The following is a 15,011-nucleotide window of genomic DNA, read 5'->3' as shown; positions in this document are numbered from 1 at the left end:
TGATGCACATGCTCCCTACAGAGATTAATAAATCTCATCCAGATCGCACGGCTGGGATGGACAAGGTTGACAGAGGGCATCTGGAGCCTGTCAAGACAATCAAAACACGTTGCCCCTCTCCCATTCTATATCTGCAACTCTCCTGCTTTTAATCATCCTTTTTCCAACTCTTTCTCTCTCTCTCCTTCACTCTGCCTTCCTTGCTGCTCTGCTCTCTTTCTTCCTATTTGATCTTTTCGTGATTCATTAGAAGCTGATGTGAAAAAAAAGTGTTAATTGTTCTGATATGGGTAAAACTGAACGAGACACATGGATCAAAGGAAGATTCAGTTTTATATTTTTGATCACACCGAGCCTGCTGTGTTCTTTTAATTAAACTAGCTGGCTAATTGAAGTGAAGGGTTGGCTATGGAAAAAGAATAACAAGTGAGCACTACAACTTTACTGTGCATGTATTAAGTGAAAGCATAAGCTCTGTTTTTGTAAGATATAAAGCTGGGAGGACATTTTTATTAATATTTTTCATTGCCTCACACTTTTAATGCATCTGTAAATTTGATGCTTGTAATACAGCCGTTCTCACTGAACAAATAGCTAAATTTAGTATAAAACAGACTGCTCCGTGTTACCTTAAACGGAAGAGATTTTTCACTGCAAGGGCTGATGGGTAGAGACTGAAGGCTGCTGGCAGGACTTGTCTCTGTGCTCTGCAAAAAGACAAAAACACGGCTATAACCAGAACATCACGATGAGGTCTGCGTGCTGTACTGTGCTGAAGATAAACCAGTCAGATGCTTAAAATGACAACATTACAACATTAAGGAATTTTGTTTTTACTCTTCTTTTTCTGCTAAATATATTCACAGTTAGGCAGTATTACAAAAGCCTCGCTAAACATTCAGTGTGAAAAGAGACGAAGGTATAAAAAAAACATTAGTTCTGAAGACAGGTGCTCATTTTCATCCTTGACTTTCCTTTTTTTTTTTTTTTTTTTTACAGAAAATCTGATTCATCTATATTTGAATGACATCAAAAATGTAAATGTAGGTAACATGTCTGTATCAGAACAATTTCATGTTGCCAGCTGCATTATTTTCACCTGATTTCTTACAAAAGCTCTTTTTTTCTGATGACAGTTGTGATTTGACGCTTTTTGGCACTGCTTCTCAGCACAGTTATCTAGTGGGCAGAGAGCAGAGGCAGCCAGAAGGGGATCCAAAATGCACATGCGTACACACAAACACACAGCCTGTTTTCATGTGACAAAAGGAGCATGTGCAATCACGTACAATCTGCACACAGGTGCACAGAAACACCGTCCCTTAAGAAGAGCATATGCGGGTATATAGATCACTGCTGAGGGCTCCTGATGGGTCATATGGGAAAGCAGAGAGGAAAATCGTGTCTCAAGCTAGGACTGCTGCTATTGGTGTACTTTTGCATGGTAGGGACATGACAGTACACAGATGGAAGATATGACAAGATACATGATATAACAAGAGAAGGAAAGAGGAAAGGTAAAAATAAGTATCATCCAAAAAAATAAAACATTATCTCCACTTGAATATTCAGTGAAGTCTATTCCTTGCCATATTTTGCCCTTTAGGAGATTTATATGCCAACTAACCCCACTGTTGTTAGGCGAAATGACCAGATACAGTAAGAAGTCTATAAAAATTGGATTTTTAGGCTGAAGTTTAATCATATGTGCATAGTGTTAGCCTACTTTCAGCTTTTAAATAACCTAATTTGACAGATGGTTTCTTTCACAAACATTCTGAGATGATGTTGTCCGTGGCTTTCATTTTAAAAAGGGCAAATACTTAAAAAAAAAAAAAAAAAACATACTTGGCAGGTGATTTGGTGAGTGTCTCCCTATCATGACATTTTAGATCACATTACTGAATCATATGAGGAAGTAAGAGAGCATCAAAGAGGAAACACAACATCCTGCTCTCTAAAGATCTTTGAAAGATAGAAAGCACTTGGCTTGCATTCTTTGCTCTTCTCTTAATTAAGATAATCTCCACTTTTGACAACACACATGCTATAGAAGCGGTTACACTAATCTCCTAAACAATCACACTTAAAAAGCCAAGTTGGTCTGCCTGCAGATGCACAGCACAGCCACTACAAAACATGACATGCCCACTTCACTGTTACAAGGTTAGGTTGGGATTGCGGTTAAATTCATTTAATGATAATCTTAGAGTAAGGTTAGATTAAAGTTATGGTTACTTGTAGTCTGCAAGTCTCTCGGCACAGCTGCCAATGTTTCCTCCTAAGATGCTGACTTGGTCTGATCAACTCAGGATCAGACACTTAGCTTGAAGCCTGACAAGATCAATTTCCTTGCGATTGTGATCTTGCGAAACTCACAAGATTCCAGCTGTCTCATTGGTTTTGAAGGAGGTTCTGAGAAACACTTGAGCCCAAATCTTTGCACAGCATAAACTTGATGCTTTATTGGTTTGGCTGACCTTTTAAAGAAGCATGCCTCCCTATCAGAGTTATAGGTGTGCTGTGGCGTCAGGCCCTCAATGTGTCATTGGTGATCAATGCCTTTTCCTATGTAGACAGACAGGCGTGTACTCAGTGACACCCCCCTAAACACACATACACACTCTCACTCTGTCTCCTTCTAACACATACCCATCCTCTTTAAGGTCACCCCTGTCCCACAGGCCTTAACACACAACTGTCCCCACAATTAGACGTGGCTCAGTAAAAAGGCTCTTAGATTTAGGAATTGGCTGCCGGGGAGCCATGGATTTAATGACTGGCACTACACTGAAACTAAATGTCTACAGATGATGAATGGCCTAAGAAAGGAAAGCAGGTTTTGTAGTTTGATGCGCACCTTTAATCACATCCACACATGAGTTAAATCAAGAAATGAAAACCTTCAAATAACTCACGGGGCATTCATACCACCTCGCTCTCTGACAGACATTCGTCTTTTTTATAGAAATTGCTTTAAAATACTCTCATGCGATTAAGCGAGGACATTGAATTACTCCGCTTTGCTGTGTTCCACACCTATCTGTACAATCCAACACAAATTTATTTGTAGAAGTTCATCAGAACTTTTGGAAATGCTGATGATTCTGAATGACACTGTTCTTTCCAAAAACTGTTTTAACAGATTTGGATGGCACAATCGGAACTGCAAGAAACACCATTTTCAATGTCATTCTGTTATATCCGCATTCTAACAACGTGGTGGAGGAAGCAGTCTGAGTGTAAGCCGTAACAAAAAGTCAGTCACGGTCTTCCTAGAATCCATCGCTGACACTGACAAATGGAGATCACCATAGGAAACATTTCTGGACACAGACAGTGGCATTTTACAAATGTTCATCCATGCAGCCGACAGAAAACACTGTTAAAAAAAAATATATCTGAAAGGAGTGTTCATGGTTCAAATTGTTTGTGTCTGCATAATGATAAGCATCTTTTATTTGTATAGGACAATCCTTTGTTATTATTTTTGACATCAAATCTTACTGCTTGTGCTAGTATTTTGATTTTTATTAGTATCGTTTGTATCATTTCAATTTGAAATCGGAAGCTATATAAATTGTTTTTCCTCAATTTTTTGAATTTTTGGTGCCATAAGAAATTTTTATCCAACCCCACTGGAAAATACGTTCCTCTTAACTAACTGATGAAAAGAAAATTCTTTTAAAACAGTTGTTAATCCTGTTCTACAGATATTATAGTCTATATGTTTATAAAGAATGGGAAACTGCATCAATTTACATCAAATAAGCTCACAACAGCTGTGTGCAGCCCAGTCGTGTCTTGATAACTTTTACAAGCTCCTGAATTCAAAGGTGTAGATCGCTCACAGATAGGCTGTCGCAAAAATCAAGGCTGGATTCTGGATTAAAAGGTCAATGTTAGGTGTCAATGTAAACTTTCAATTATGCAAATCTATTTTTTCTGAGACGTGATGCTCTCACATTCAAATCTTTTAATGTACTTTCAATGTTGGGCTTTTTGATAAGCTCTCCAAAGATCTTACTGTTTGGGAGTTGATATCTAAATATGTCGGTCTCTGGGGCTTTGAGAGTCTGCTCTGTTAATCTCACCCTCCATCTTCCATGAATTGTTGCGATGTATCAACTAGGTTCTTCAGTAATGTTTCTGCAGTGGACCACTGAGGCCTACTGATGAGCCTTCTTTTTTGGGGGGAAAAATTATTCTTGCAAAAACCCGCGCATGGCAGGGAAGAAGATATGCAATAGTGTCTCCAGTCTCCTGGGAACCCAAGTGAAATCTGTTTGATGTCTCTAGAGCCTTGGGAGCTGAACCACAGGGAATTCTGTGTTTTGTTTCCACCTGCCATAACTTTGACATAAGGTTAAGACGTGGCGAGTTCTCTTTCCTTCAAATCATTAAAGTTTAGTTCATAAGTCTATAAGTTTAGTTCTGCAGAGAATTTCAACTCAAGTAATCTCTGAAAGCACCTAAATTGAGTGGTTTTGCATGTTTTTGGGGCACTTGAAAAAACAATGGAAATTAGACAGAAGTCAAAAACACAGTAATCTGAATTATATGGTCAACGTTAAGTAACTGTAAAGATTTTCCAGAATTTCAGGCTATGGTTTTGGGGACTTGAGGTTTTCGGTTTGAAATACATTATAAGTGAATTTCCATAACTTTCCATTTATTTGCAATTCAAAGAAGACACTGTAGAGATGTAAACCCATGATAGTATCACTCTAACATACCTCAAAGCAGCTGAAAATAATGACCAAAGTCCTTTTCAACAATCACAAACCTATGGATAGTTGAAAAATAAAAATTATAATTTTCAACCCAGACTGATGAAATGCTCAAAATTTGGGACTAATTTTTTAACATAAGTGAAGTAAGTGAATTTTGATTAGCTATATTTCAATTCATTGGTGACTTAAGCTCAATTTAGGGTTCTTATTGAGCCTCAAAAGTCCCCTAAATTGATTAACTAGTGTGTTACTTCAGAGGGGAGAATTCACAGGTCTGCACTGAAAGCTTGCAAGTCAATAAGCATAATTAGGTGAAAGACAAAATCTTTGGGTATGTTATGGCCCTGTCCATAATCTGTTTTGGTGGCTGTTGTTGTCTGTTCCTTTAAGTCTTTGCAGGTCCCGGAGTGGATGAGCTGACGGCTGCTGATTGGTCCCCTGGCCATGTGATCTTCTTCAAATCCCTCACCAGCAGTTGTCCCGGGGCAGCCACTGACAGCAGCAGCAGACCTGACCCTGGCCTCCAAAACTTGAGACTTTTGTGCTTGTGATTTGTGCGGCTTCTCTGAGTTCTGTATATAGTGTGTATATTAGCTTTCATTGTACATAGCACATTGTAAATAGCACTGCAACAGAAGGGGTGAGCTGCCGTATTGTTTTTCCTTGCACTGTTTTCTCCTGTTTATTTCAGTTAGGGAGTTAGGTGTAGCGCTTGTCTTTTGTTTGATGTTTGATTTCACATAGGGTTTTAGATAGCACCTCCTCCTGACTTAGCTTGTTTTGTTTGTTATTTTGGCCTTTGTTCACCCTGGAGCTTCATTTTTGCAGTGTAGATAATAAAACACGATTCACTAAGGAATTGGTTTCCCTCTGTGTATGGTTTTGGGGACCAGGGCGGGGCAGTCTTTTCAAACTTATGTTGCGTTCCTGTACCCCTAGACTGGGGCGTAACAGTAGCCTGTGGACAATCACCACCATAAAGTGTCTTTTGATTTCATAACCTCTGATAGGGTGACACAGCAACAGGGAGGTCTTCTCAATCACCAGATGTAGGTTAGATTAGACATTAGATAAAAGAATCTCTATGTGACCTTGATGCACGTAATGCATGTAATACAGTATGTAATAATGATTTGATTTGAAGTTGAATTTCCAATAAATAAAGTAAAAAGTGAACAAATTACAGTCCGTGCACCTTTGCACACACAGAGGACTGACAGCAGGAATTCTAATCCCAAAGTTTCACATGCCAGGTTCCACATACTGCAGAGTTATGACCCTGTCTACTTGGCTGAGCTTCGGCCCAGTGATAGGACGTTTGAAGTGGACAAAAGTGTTTGACAGTGAAAAGTGTTGGCACCTGCTATTGATTGGCAAAAGCTTGCAAAAGCAGACACAAGTGTACAACGGCAAAGGTGAACGCAAGAGGCTATAAGTTAAGTTAAACAAAGCCAAAGACCGGGGCTCAATACCAGAAGGTCAAGCAAATGAAATGCAAAGAAAACAGACATGTCGAGTCACCCTCCCCTTGTTGCAGAATGGTTTATGTCTGCTTTTGGAAGGTAACAAAATTTGCAAGTTAATGACACAACAGAGCAAGCAAAGAGGGCAAAGAAATGCCTCTTTCATATTCATGTTCTGCTGCTGTGTACCCTCTCTCTCTGTTGCACTCCTTTAGTTTTTTTCCATCACCACTTTAGTTTACCTCTCTCTCTACAAATTATTATTTCATTTACATGTCTCATGTCTCTCTCACAGAGGTCCTGGGAGAAAAACAGAGATATAAGCAGGAAAGAAATCAGGAGAAAGCTATATATATGCCTCTGTGGACTGTAATTCACAGCAGGCTTTGATCTTAGTTTAGAGATACTAATGGTGTGGTTTTAGGGAAGGTCTGGTCACCCTTTTATCTTTTTGTGTATTTGTATTTTGAGTACGGGTCTGTATAATACTTCCATATATGGTTGGGGTCAGTCACCCATGTAGATTTAAAAAAAAAAAACCAAAGCATCAGACAATCAAAGCTAATGGATGTTCTTTCTAAGCTTATGCTATTGCTAACATCCCTTATTGGTATGTTGGCATGTATTATACACTGCCAAAGGGTATTAGTGAAAATATTAGCACTTTCACTCTAAAACAAAACATTCACCGTATATATTAAACACCATCAACATCCCCTTCCAAATGACTCCTACTGACACTGTGCTCGCAAAACTTCAGAAAACAATCATTTAGGCATCTGTCATTTTCAAGCAAAGTGTTATGATCTTTCTGGATCCTGATTTGGACTAAAATGTAAAACAAAAATTTGCATCTGCATCTTGTAATTACCCGAGACCCCTCAAAAACGTGTGGAGTCTGGCATCTAAAGAGGATATGTAAGTGCAGAGGATGGCAGATAATGTGGCTTCCTGGTTTATATTGTTAGACCTTGTAAAGGTATTCCAACGTGTCAGTGCTTTACTAAGTGACTGTTTCAGCTAATCATGTCCAGAATGGTTTGGATGTAATTTAAGTTGGTTCCAAACATTCACACTGAGACACACACATAGCCTGGGGTGAAACGTTAGCTTTAACCAGGCTAAAACATTTAAAGAGGAGATTTATAGCCTGAAACAGGAGGGATAATATGTGTGGGACGAGGTGCGACCTCTCACAACGAACGTAATATGGTCAACACCTTGGAGACGCTTACTGCTGCTGTGAAGGCTCAAAACAACACCATTGAGCGTATGAGGGGAAACATCAGAGAAAGGCCTGCTCAAAATGACACCCTTGAGCGACAGTTGGAAAACATCGCGGAACGGATCACTGCAGTTGTGAAGTCTCAGAATCAAAAGACTGACAACACCTTGGAACTGAAGTTTGATACCATCATGGGGAGGCTCGCAGCTCTTCAACGCGAAGTTGAGGGACCTGTCTCAGAGTGCTAAAATTCGAGCTGCTCACAAAACAGAAATTAACAATATTCAACATTCGGACACCACGGCGCCAGCTGCAGGCCCAAGGCTGGAGCCCACCAAAACAACTCCCTGATAACGACTGTGTGATGACTATTCTTCCCGTCCCATGAAGGCCACCTGGGTTGGCTGGCAGACTGTTTACTTAGCCTGATAGAGCGAAGGACACTGTCTCCGCTGAACTCTGGACACGCACACACATACACTTACACTGATAAGCACACACTCATCCCCCCTCCCTTCCAAACGCCTTCGATGCTTGTTTCCTGAAGGGGCAGCACGGCGGGTCTGTGTGCCGCGCTGGAATGGTAGCGCTGTGCAGGGTGGCTGCTGTGTTCGCTTCGGATTACTCCTCAACCCCCACCCACCCCTGTGGCTTGTCATGTCTTCACAATGTTGTGCTGTGGACATTTATGTGCTTCTTGTGCAGAGGAGTTTTTTTGTTTCCTGTTCTCATGCTGTCCTACCATGGAAGCATAGCATGAGTAGGGGTCTCTTTTTTTCCTCTTGTACTTTCCCCAGTGTAGTGTACATTTCAATGTTTTTTTCTGATTCTACCAATCTCTGACCTGTATCCCCATGTAATGTTTGTGCTATATGTGTAAGGTCGGGGGGGGGTCCTATTTCACTGCAGGGCAACCTGCATGTGACGAATAAAGCTTTGATTGATTGATTGATTGATTGATTGTGTGTTTGTGTACATGTAAAGCATAAACTGGCAGATACTTAAAGTCTCCCAGTTTCCCCCTCTAAATGTAGAATCTGATTAAATTAACAAAACAAAGTGATTAAATGGACCTTTTAGAGACGGGAAAGCAACCACTTTGACCAGATTTCATGGAACTGAAATAGAGCCTGATTAAAATAGGGGGTGAAAAATTCGTAAGAGCAGCGTGGTGCACAGTGGTTCCAGATGAAATTGCTTTTTATTGTTTGCTAGACCCTTATCCTCACTGGTTTAAAACAATTTGATGCGTTTCAAACTTGATAAGGGCTGTCGGTGTGGTCTACCTTATGTGCTCTGTAGAAGCCAAATATGCCAGACTCACTAAATGTAAAGCTAATCTTCCTTCATTTGTTTGTATGTCCTTGTCGAGAAGAGCTTGTGTGCTGCTGACTGTTAGCCATGTGCATTATCTCACCTCCTGCAGTGTCCGTCTCAGCCTTAGAAGCAGGGTTTTGACAGCAGTGCACTCCTGCTGCATGAGTCTTAGTGGAAGGGTTTCCAGTCCCAGAGGTAAAGGGTCATCTTCCTTCCCCGTGCCCAACCCGGCGCTCCACTCAGCAGGCAGCAGGCTGGTTGGACGGCAGGGTTCCCTAGAGGAGAGGAGGGATGAACAAAAAGAGAATAGTACATTTTTTTGTCTATGAGTCAGCATGAAAACTTGATCATAAACACGTCTTCCCCACTGTTCTCCACTTGTGGAATCTCATCATTGCCTTCGCTGGTTAGCGATTATATAGCTGACCCATTACACAGTAAAGTGAAGATACCAGCTGCTTCTCAATACCCCAGTAATTCCTTGAAATCTGTGTGATACCATGTGTAACAAACTAAAGTGCACAAACATAGTCCGAACAATAACTTGGCAGAATGCAAAACAATAATTTGTAGCAATTAGATGCAACGTAGTAAACTACTCCTTCTACACAACCTTGCTGCATAGCATAAAGCTGTTATTCACAGTATTTTAGTCTGATTGAAACCCAATGTGAACATTTTGAATCTTTGATCTTTATTATTTCAGAGTCATTGAATAAAAAAAATAGTCCATTGCTGCAAAAAATAGTTGGCTTTAAAAAACACAGAATGAAAAGAAAATGAGAAAGACAGAAAAAAACAAGAGAAGGAAAATTAAACCAAAAAAAAAGTGACAGTCAGAACCGACTGTCACAATACACAGCAGCTACCCCACAGGATCCACCGAGGACTCGATTTTAATGACAAGTCATTTCTACAATAATTCTTTTTAGAGAAGGTTTTAAATCAACAACGTGAGGCGATAACAAACTACCACACAAAACAAAAGGTCCACCTTATCATCCTGTATAATGAAGTCAGGGGGACACTTCACTACCAAGAGATTTGTGGACGTCCACAAGAAAGTTTGAATGTTACGTGCAGCAGAGCTGACCGTAGGTAGATGCTGTTAAAAGTCCCAGTTTAAGGCTGGACTATTAACTATTAGCCTCCGAAAGAGGCAATGTTGTGATGGCACAGGATTGGATTCAAACACACACAAACAACAGGGGGGAGTTCAACCAAAGCCTTCTTGTAATTATCTGTCCCATTTGGGAACACACTCCATTAAACAGTAAACAGGTCTTTGTACCAGCATGTCTTTGGTCTCCGGTGCGTGGCCTCTATTCCTTGTCTCACCTGAAAGTCACAGCATTTAGGAAAAAAGGAGACAGATTTTTGGAAGGGATTCTTACAAAGAGCCAGACCTGCTTGGAGCATCTTTCTTTGCCTTCCTAAAGCTCAATCCATGCACCTCGGGCTCTTATATTAACATAGTCATTAATTGCTTGGAGTCTGCTTTACTCCTTTTGCCAGTTTGCCACATTTCCCTGCTCGAGATGTCAGACTTCTCTATAGTCCACCAGACATGAAAACAGTCTCCGAACAAAGATCAAGACGTTTTTATTCTATTTTGTGGCCGTGTGTGAAAAGCATCGGGAAAACAAAGCACATCAGTTTACTTTATGATAGCTCTGCACAAACATGACGGTAATTGAATGTCTGTGGGGCTACTGATGTGGTTTGTAATTCAAATACTTTTTTATTGAGTGGTAGAAAAAAAAGATATATTTTCTAAACAGACATTTTAATTCCCCGGCATTCTCATTTTGGGATTAGCACTTACCTGAGGTTAACAATTTACTTTTCAGACAACAGCAATTACACAAGCAATTAACCACAAAACACACTGGAACACTAACTGCATTCATGGGCATAACTTTGTAACCTAAAGGGTTACATGATCCGTAGATAAACATGATCCGTGGATAAACCTTTTGTTCTGTTTATGCACTTCTTTGCCTTTTAAAATGCAAGCCATCATCAATCCACTGGCAAACAGTCACAAACGTCTCTGATCAATAAAAATGTGGCGCTGACTCTGACTTGGACATTTCGCCAAGTCTTCACTCTTAAAAGTTCCTATTAACACGACTACACAGAGCTAGATTGTTTGCAAAATAGACTTAAACTATTTCAACTATTAAACTAGAGTTGACGTATTTCACACAGAGAAATAACACCGGAAAGCAACTAGAATAATCAAACTTGTTTCAATAAAGTAAATTCCTGCATTAACATTTCTCTGCCAGGTTGTGATATTTTGACAGAAGTGCATAAAGGGGGATTGTGTATCTCACCTTCTTTATGACATTTTCAAAAGGTGAGCCGAGAAATACCACCCTCTTGTCTGAAAACCACACAGACAACCTCAGAGTTCACAGTCTGCATAACAAGAAAAGAAGAGGGATGGAAGACAGTGGAAAGGCAGACATGGTAGCAGAAACAAGAAGCTCTTAATCATCAAGAGCCCATGTTCACTTTCACAGATTTAGAGGGAGGTTCTAAAAGAAAATCACCAAATAAAGAGCAGCCATGAGCATTAAGTCAGCCAGAAAAATCTACTTTTTTTTTATTCTCTTTTCTTTCTAAAATAAAAAACATCACAAAAATATCGAACAACATAAGCCATTCTGAACACAGCTCGGTGAAAAGGTCAGGCTGAATCGCACCCTCGTACTTTCTTCTCTGACTGTTCAACATCCCACCCCTCTTTTGCCTTTCTTCCCCCTCCTCTATATCTGTCTAACCCCACATTGTCGTGCTTTTTCTATTCTTCAAACCTTCGTCACTCTCTCCAGGCTCCCACCTCTGTTACTTCTCTTTTGTTCCCCTGCCCTTCCCTTTCCCACCCCCGCCATACCCCTCACCTGAGTCTGCGTCTTGCATCTCTACAGCTCTGCCCTTGCCTCTTCATCTTTTTCACGTATTCCTCTGACAACCACTACACTAAACTGATGCAGTATCAAAGCCTAGGTGTCCCCCTGGGGATACTGCTGAGTACCTCATACAAATGTCGAGGAGGCCTGCTGTCTTTTGAGGACAGGTGAGCGCTGTCTGTCAACTAGTCAGATGAGATTTTTTTTCCCCCCTCTTTCTTAAACTGAATTATTTGCAGCTTTTTGTTCCTGCCTGGCATCTCTGAAAAGAGTGAACTTTCTCCATTTATTTCTGGCTCCACTCTGCTATTCAGGTAGGATGAACAGGGGGTAAATAAACAACAAATGATCAATCGTGCAGTCTCTGATGTGTCTCTGATGTGTCAAATGGCACAGTGCGGTTCCAAAACAACATTTTTGAGGGGGGGGGGGGGGGGGGGGTGTCTTCACAAGGACGTTTTCTTTATGGTTCTCTGCATCTGCGCCTTACTCCATGCCTGACAATCTTGCCCTTTCTCTAGCTTTCACCAGGGTTTCAGGTTTGGATTTTTCTTTTGGTGTAGCTCAAACAGAGTGACAGGAAAATGAGTAGGAGTAGGGTTCAAAGAACACTTGAATCACCCATAACAACAATCACACATCAGGTGCAGGTATGCACAGTTTTACTCTTTCAGGGGACTAGAAGTTGCTGCTTGAACTGAGCAGCTGAGGGCTGTAAACACGTTTCATTGTGGACACTTTTTAAACACTTTTTAAAAAAATGTGCATATCTTTCAGTGCATGTCTACACTCTTTGTAATGCTGACAGGTCCAAAAACATTAATATATATACTTTAGGAAAGTTTTTGATATAATTAGTAGACATCAGGAGTTATACAAACATTTTATCTCCAAAAAGCTTTGTAAATGCAATGTTTGATGTACAGGGTGGGCAATTTATATGGATACACCGTAATAACATGGGAATGGTTGGTGATATTAAAGTCCTGTTTGTGGCACATTAGTATATGTGAGGGGGCAAACTCCTCAGGATGGGTGGTGACCATGGTGGCCATTTAGAAGTCGGCCATCTTGGATACAACTTTTGTTTTTTCCATAGGAAGAGGGCCATGTGACACATCAAACTTATTGGTAATGTCACAAGAAAAACAATGGTGTGCTTGGTTTCAACATAACTTTATTCTTTCATGAGTTATTTACAAGTTTCTCTTTGTTCACAGCCATTGACATGTCGAAGAGGTTAACACGTGAGGAGCGGATCGAAATTGTGTTGATATCTGGTGAACGCAGTAACCGGGTCATTGCAGCAGATTTCAATGCAAGACACCCTACGAGACCACCCATCTCCCATGCTACAGTTAGCAAACTGCTTGCTAAGTTTCGTGAAACTGGTTCAGTGTTGGATTTGCCAAAATGTGGACGCAAGAAAACTGTCACTAATGAAGAAACATCAGTGGCTGTCCTAGCTTCATTCAGCAAGAGCCCACAGCGTAGCACTCGCCGCATGTCACTGGAGAGTGGCATTAGTCGAACATCCCTTCGGCGGATATTAGCTACTCACAAATGGCACCCTTACAAACTCCAGCTACTGCAGCATCTCAACGAGGATGACCCAGATCGGCGCACAGAATTTGCAGAATGGGCAAAACAAAAATTGGAACAGGACCCTCAGTTCACGCAGAAGATTTTGTTCAGTGATGAGGCAACCTTTTATGTGAATGGTGAAGTTAACAAACAAAACCACCGCTATTGGTCTGACACTAACCCACATTGGATGGATCCCTCCAAGACTGTTGGAACAATAAAAGTGATGGTTTGGTGTGGTATATGGGGTACAACGATAGTGGGTCCATTCTTCAGCAATGGAAACCTCAAGGCCACTGAATATTTGAAATTGCTACATGATGATGTGTTTCCCTCTTTATGCACTGAAGCTGGACCGTTCCCTGAGTTTTTCCAGCAAGATGGTGCACCACCACATTATGGGTGCCAGGTCCGAGCATTCCTAGATGAACAGTTTCCTGGAAAGTGGATTGGTCGTCGTGGGCCACTTGAATGGTGCCCAAGGTCTCCCGATCTGACCCCCTTAGACTTTTATCTTTGGGGTCATCTGAAGGCAATTGTCTATGGTGTGAAGATACGAGATGTGCAGCACCTGAAACTACGGATACTGGATGCCTGTGCTGGCATTTCTCCTGCAGTGTTGCTATCAGTGTGTGAAGAGTGGGAGAAGAGGGTTGCATTGACAATCCAACACAATGGGCAGAACATTGAACACTTTTTATAAGTGGTCAGAAACTTGTAAATAACTCATGAAAGAATAAAGTTACGTTGAAACCAAGCACACCATTGTTTTTCTTGTGACATTACCAATAAGTTTGATGTGTCACATGGCCCTCTTCCTATTGAAAAAACAAAAGTTGTATCCAAGAAGCCTGGAGAACGATTCCTGAACACCACTTGAAAAGTAGAAGTAGTTTTTGCCTTACAAACTGTATGCCTATGTGTTTTTGCACAGCTTCCATTAAGTCTTTGCACCTATTTCCCATTTTCCTAGCAAAATATGACGAAATAAGTGGAAGCTCAAGACTTTTGTACGGCACTGTATGTGGGAACGCAGATGAATAAGCATGTCAGAATGCATACTTTTGCTGCAGTTAAACTGCAGTTACAGGCCAGACAAAGTCATTTCCAGCTAAGCATGAGTCTCACCTGCAGGTAATTACTGCACGCGCACACACACACACAGACACGCTCACGAGCAAGCGCAGGGCACAGTTGAAGACAAGTCTGTTCAGTGATGATAGATGTTACACAGGCAGGGAGGCCGTTCCTCTACTCAGGGTCATCTGTCTTTTCACTGTCATGAGCTGATAGCCCGACACTCCCACTCTATTTCCCTTTTTTATAACTCTCTCTCTCTCTTTCACACACACACACACACACACACACACACACACACACACACACACACACACACACACACACACACACACTGCCCCTCTGAACAGCTTATATGTATGTGAGTGCAGAGAATGGGACCGTGTGATAGCAGTCAATTAGAAGATTACCCAAGTGGACCAAGTTCTAATTTGAATTGATAAAGATGTAGTATTACACCAGCTAGTGGTAGACAATGGCACTGCATCGTCAAATAGGGCATGTAAATGGGAAGATGATTACAAACAAATATATGGATTAAAGCACAATTAAATGTTTCCAAAGAGATTTTCCCTCTACTGTCTTTTCGGAGTAATTAAACAGAAAAGGAAAACACTGGTAGAGTATGAAAACTGCCCCCCCTCCTTTGCATTATGCTCTTGTTTTCTTTGTGCCTTCTGTTAAGTCATTTCTC

The 15,011-nt window shown here is 40.9% G+C and overlaps 1 protein-coding gene across 1 annotated transcript in view; it reads right to left on the bottom strand.

Moving 5' to 3' along the window:
* ccser1 (coiled-coil serine-rich protein 1) overlaps positions 1 to 15,011 on the bottom strand; it is a 129,575-nt gene that overhangs the window by 75,380 nt on the left and 39,184 nt on the right. Inside the window, exons 7-8 of the mRNA XM_085425766.1 lie at positions 8,839 to 9,013; positions 630 to 707 (exon numbers count right to left, since the gene is read on the bottom strand). Coding sequence (XP_085281892.1) covers positions 630 to 707; positions 8,839 to 9,013 — 253 coding nt within the window. The remainder of the gene's footprint in view (positions 1 to 629; positions 708 to 8,838; positions 9,014 to 15,011) is intronic.

The sequence above is a fragment of the Rhamphochromis longiceps genome, linkage group LG12, assembly GCF_057381845.1.
Source record: "Rhamphochromis longiceps isolate RC_006_pf linkage group LG12, R_longiceps_female_GT1.1, whole genome shotgun sequence".
Lineage (NCBI taxonomy): Eukaryota > Metazoa > Chordata > Actinopteri > Cichliformes > Cichlidae > Rhamphochromis > Rhamphochromis longiceps.
This window is presented reverse-complemented; position numbering and strand designations above follow the sequence as displayed.